Below are 5928 nucleotides of genomic sequence, written 5' to 3' on the forward strand. Positions count from 1 at the left end.
TGAAGTTCTTCATTTTAGGGGTAAGTCTAGATCCCCAAACAACCTTCCACCAAGCTTTGGTTTTTGAGTTGTTTGAACAATTTGCTAAATTCGGGTTTTGAAAACGAAGTTTATAGCCACTAGCAACCGAGTAATTTCCATTAGCATTTAGACTCCAAGTTATCCAATCCGATCGTCTAGTGTTGGGAAGAATACCAAGAACCCAAGGAATATCGTCCTTGTGGAACCAGCTGCCCACTTCATGAATTTTCCAATTTCCACTTTCTGTCAACAAGGAATTAAGAGTTACATCCTTAGGAATAGGGACCTTAGTTCGGAGAGTAAAAGGCCGACTTCTAGGAAGCCAAGGATCTTTATTTATTTGAATAGTTCTCCCATCTCCCACACACCAACGGTATCCTTCCATTAACAACTCTCTCCCCCATAAAATACTTCTCCAAATTGAAGAACCAAAATGACCCAACTTTGCTTCTAAGAAACTTTCATTGGGAAAATAGAGCGCTTTTAAGACCCGAGCTAGTAAACAATCGGGATTGGTGAGGATTTTCCATCCTTGATTGGCTAAGAGGGCTTTATTAAAATCTTCCAACTTGCGAAACCCCATTCCTCCCTTTTCTTTTAGGTTGCACAACTTTTCCCAACTACCCCAATGAATCTTATGTTTATTAGAGTTAGCTCCCCACCAAAAACGAGCAATTGAACTTTCTATATCATGGAGGATACCTTTGGTAATTTGAAAGCAGCTCATAACGTAGCATGGAAGAGCTTGAATCACTGCTTTGATAAGAATTTCCTTTCCCGCTTGAGAGAAGAGACCAACTTTCCATCCTTGTAATTTAGCTTCTATCTTCTCCCTAATTTTCCCAAACACTTGCTGTTTATTTTTTCCAATAAAAGTGGACATTCCCAAGTATTTTGTATGGTTCTTCACCAAGGAAACACCCAAGCTTGTAGCTAGATTTGTTGCCAAAGAGTCTCCAATCTTACATCCCACACACATCTCAGTTTTATCAAGATTAATACTTTGACCGGAGAGAGCTGCATAAGTCTCAAGGATTGTTTTCAAGGTTAAGCCCTCAGTTATATTGGCGTCAAGGAATATAAGACTATCGTCTGCAAAGAGAAGGTGAGATAATTTTTGCTCCATAGACCCAAATCTAAGACCATGAAGTCTACCAGCCCGTTCAGCTTCAAAGATTAAACATGAGAGACCTTCAGAACATAATAGAAAAAGGAAAGGAGATAAAGGATCACCTTGGCGGAGCTCTCTTTCGGGAGAAAATTTGCCTTTGATAGAACCATTTATGAGTATAGAAAAAGAGACCGATTGGATGCAATTCATGATCTTCATTATCCATCTTTAGTCATAACCCAAGCACTCCATCATAACCGCCAAGAAGTCCCATTCCACCCTATCATAAGCCTTGGACATATCTAATTTGATTGCCATTTTTTTTCCATTACCAAATCGGCCTTTCCTCATACAATGGAGACTTTCGAACCCAATTATGGCATTGTCTTGGATAATTCTTCCTCCAATAAATGCACTTTGGTTTGAGGAGATCACTGAATTCATACTTTGTTTCATGCGATTCGCTAAACATTTGGAAATCACTTTATAGATCACTGAACATAAGCTGATGGGCCTGAATTCTGTCATACTTGGGGGCTATTTTACCTTCGGTATTAAGCAGATTAGAGTCTCATTGAAGCTTCGGCAGTCAGCATTTTCATTTAACACCTCTAGGCACGCTTGAGTGACTTCTTCTCCAACAACGTCCCAGTTTTTTTGTAAAAATAAACATGGAAGACCATCTTTACCGAGTGCTTTAAGTGGATGAATTTGGAATAAAGCTGTCTTTATGTCTTCATCAGTAAATGGCTCCAGAAGATGTTGATTTTCAGCAAGGCTGAGACGATGAGGGACACAATTATGGAGAGTTTCATGGAGATCCATGCCTCGGTTTGCTTTGGTGAAGAGCTTTTTGAAATAATTAATGGCTATATGTTCGATCTCTGTCTCCTTTGTTTTCCAATTGAGAGAATCATCAAACAGCCCCATGATTGTGTTTTTCTTGCGTCTTTGGGAGGCTTTAAAGTGAAAATACTTTGTATTTTTATCCCCATGTTTCAGCCAAAGAGCCCGGCTACGTTTCTTCCAATAAATCTCTTTTTTCTCCTCGACACAATTAAGATCGTGCTCCAATTTTTGAGTAGTAATCCAGTCTTCTTCCCGTGTTGAGTTTGCAAGGCTCTCTAATTTTCCTTTGAGATCTTTAGTTCTGGCTAACATCTCCTTCTTTTGTTTAGCATTCCAAGCCTTTAGTTTTGATCCACAAGTATGCAGCAGCCGAGACAGTACATAAATTGAATCCCCATGTTGTTTATCCTCCCAAGTTTCAGTTATGATTCTTTTGCAATCTTCATTGTCCGCCCAAGCTTGTTCAAAATGAAAGCGCGATCCCCATCTCTTGTTGAAGGACTGCCCATTGCCAACTTGATGAGCTTGAAGTAAGAGTGGCCGATGATCCGAATTCCACCAATTTAGAAGGGAGACTTTATTCATTTTGAATTTGTCTTTCCAATCCGAATTACATAGAATCCTATCGAGTTTTTCATACACCAGATTTGCCGCTCTACCATTGCACCAAGTAAATCCTCCTCCTTCAGCCACTAATTCCCTTAGATGACAGTCCGAAATGGTGTTGCGAAAATTCCTCATTAGATATACTGGTTTCGGGCCTCCTCCTTTTTTTTCTTTTTTATCAACTATCTCATTGAAATCACCTCCACAAACCCAAGGACCTTGAAACATTGGCTTTAACCTTTTCAAGAGCTTCCAACATTCCATTCTTCCACCCGGATCCGGACTACCATAGAAACCCGTAAACCGCCAAGTGAACCCCAAGTCATTTTCCACAAGAGCGTCGATATGAGAGGCTGTAAAAGACTTTATCTGAACCGAGTAATCATTCGACCAAAGGAGAGCTAAACCACCGCTTTTACCTTTAGCATCCACCGTGAAACACCCCACAAAACCCAGTTGAATGCGGATAAACTCCATTCGAGCACTGTTAAGACGAGTTTCAAACAAGAATATCATCCCGGGATGATAATCTTTAACATGGGATTTTAAGGAATTTAGAGTCCAAGGGTTCCCAAGTCCTTGGACATTCCAAAATAAGGCTAACATGGCTCTCGGCGACCCAGTTCTATTGAGTTCGCCGCTTTCAAAGATTCATCAAAGATCAAATCGGTGGTTGTCGAAATTTCCTTTGGATCGGTCTTGTATCGTGACTGTTGTGTCTCCTTTGAAGATATCAGTTTTGAGCCATTATTCCCATTGTTCTTGGTTCTTTTTGGGATCACTTTCCTTCTCTTGGTCGGTCCTTCCATTTTTATCAAGGCTTCTATGTTGCTGTCATAATTTATGGGCATGTCCATAAGATTAGAGCTATCAATTATTGGGGATTTAATGGAATTTTCTTGAGAACGTGAATGGGAAAACTTGGCAGAAGTCAAAGAATTAACAAGATCAGCCATACTCTCTTCTCTCCAGGCCCCATTACGCTTAGAACTTCCCTGATTTGCACCTTTCAAATGTTCACTATTATCGGCAAAGTTTCCAACTGTCATAGATAATGGGACTTCCATCAACAAACCGTGGGAATCATCAATAACCTTTTCCTTTCCTTTCTCCGATAATCTCGACCCAACCATGTTCAGTGAGATCCCTGAAATTGGAAAAGCTTCTGAGTGAACTCCAGTTCTGGCTTCAGTTTTATGATTGACACCTTTGTTTCCGCTTGAATGTATCATTCCTGAAGATGATGAAGGTATTTCCTTGAACCCTGGAGGAGGAGACATTGGTGAAAAATTACCAGTAGAAATCTTGATATGAGAAAGGGGAGGCTCCTTCTGTTCAACAATCTTCAACCATGAACCGTAGCCCGGAATTTGGTTTCCAAGTCCGTCTTCAAAGAATTTCATTGGTTCTGCACAAACCCGAGTATCATGCCCCACAAAACCACAATTAAAACACATATAAGGTAAACGATCGTACCTGTATGGGAGCCATATTTTTTGACCTTCAAACGGGAAGAGGAAGCCAGGGCATATAAGCTTTGATATGTCATACAGAACTTTGAAAGTAAAGAAGCCTTTGGAGACAATCTTAGGAATATCGATCTTTTGAATCTCAAGAACTTCCCCTGCAAACCTCGCTAGTCTCTCCAAATTCCCTTTAGTGATTGAACGAGCAGGTAGATTAAGAATACGTCCACTGATAGGGAACTTTGTGAGACAAATTTCCCAATTCGGAGGAGTGCCATTGAATCTTTCCATTATCAAAATACCATTGTTGAGAAACCAAGGATTCTTGGCCAAGATCCTATTCAAATCTTTAGTCGATTTGAAAGAGAAAACCAAGAAGCTTGCTGCAGTCATGGTGAATTTGATTTTGACAGTCCATTCTTTGTCCGAAATGCCCCAGACGCGTCCGAGAATCGTTCTCAATAGAGAACGACTCATTGGGCGATTCGAACACCAACGTCCCATAGCACAGAGTGCGTTTACTTCAGATCCCCCAGCTTCATTGATTTCCCAGCCGTCTTCATCGAGCACGGTCAAATTGTTGGTTCTGTTCAGTAGATCTTCCATGGTGGTATCAGGATTCATCATCTTCGTAGGCTTTTCCAGCATCTCAGGAAGGCTCTTCTCCAAGAGAGAGCAAAAGTAGTATTCTAGCATGTATTTCCGAGCACGACAGATTTTTAATAAAAGTCATGAATTTTTTATAATCTATCTATTATTTTAAGAGTAATGATAAATACACTTTTAATTTGTATACTTAAATTACGTATTATGATGTATATTTAATTTAACTTATCATAAGGACGTGTTTGGGAGTCATAAGAGCGTGCCTTGTCGTGTTATACTGTATATAATTATATTCAAAAGGGACACCAATATAACTGCAATAACTAAGAAAACATTCTTAAGAATTAAAATTTCAAATTCTATTTTAAAAATTAAATAAAAAATATATTACTTAATTAAAAAAATAACATATATATATATATATTGCACTTAGCATCACCTAATTAAATTTAATTAAAAAAACTTAAAGGTACATTAACATCAACATATTTTCTTGTTAAGGGTAGATATTCGATTAGATTAATTAATGATACAGGTGTTCGTATTAGAAGCAATTCAAACAAACTCCATAATACATTTAGATCTAATTTAAATGTGTGTAAAAGGAAAATCCAAAACATAGCTAAGTAGGATTTTACTAGAGTAATTTAATAATTACTAACTACTAATTGTAATTACTTCTCAATTTTCTCTTAAACTGCCGACAAGGATGATTCTTTAATGTATATTTGAAGGTAATTAGGTTGTCTTCACCTTTCATTAGAGTTGCTGTAATTAATTATAAGGTTTGACTTTATTATTATTATTATTTTTAATAATAATAAAAATGACGTGTTAATAACGGCATAATTTGAATAATTATGAAAGTTATATGATTTTGGTTTTGATTTTTATCAACTTTATTTTTCACCTTCTGGCCCTACAAGTAACCAAATTGTCCATTGCCACAAAGGGTTTGAAAAGTACTTAATTTGATGATTGAATGTTGATCTCTTTGGTTCCGCCATGCTCATATTCATTTATTAAAAAACATTACAATTTCCTTTTTTTTTTTTGTCCCGATCAAAGTTTTATCTCATTGATTGCTCTAGTACTGCCTTTGGAACTTTTAGTCCATATATATATATATATCCTTTCTTTATGACACCCAGAATGAAAGAGCAGTTGATATAAATCACTGTAGAAAAGAATAATGATACATAAGATTTCTAGATGAAAACTTATATAAATAAACATATGTAGTACAAAATGACTTCTCTAGAGGGCCAC

The 5928-nt window shown here is 37.6% G+C and overlaps 1 protein-coding gene across 1 annotated transcript; it reads right to left on the minus strand.

The window, feature by feature from the left end:
• Positions 1 to 1669: 1669 nt before the first annotated feature.
• Positions 1670 to 3103, minus strand: LOC133034331 (uncharacterized). The gene has a single exon (XM_061109393.1). The coding sequence runs from the start codon at positions 3101 to 3103 to the stop codon at positions 1670 to 1672; it is 1434 nt and encodes a 477-aa protein (XP_060965376.1).
• Between the last annotated feature and the right edge of the window lie 2825 nt (positions 3104 to 5928).

Source organism: Cannabis sativa, chromosome 2, assembly GCF_029168945.1.
Source record: "Cannabis sativa cultivar Pink pepper isolate KNU-18-1 chromosome 2, ASM2916894v1, whole genome shotgun sequence".
Classification (NCBI taxonomy): Eukaryota; Viridiplantae; Streptophyta; class Magnoliopsida; order Rosales; family Cannabaceae; genus Cannabis; species Cannabis sativa.

Bases quoted from the DNA above. Each gene is read 5' to 3' on its own strand.
- LOC133034331 (XM_061109393.1), bottom strand. From the start codon at position 3,103: ATGATATTCTTGTTTGAAACTCGTCTTAACAGTGCTCGAATGGAGTTT.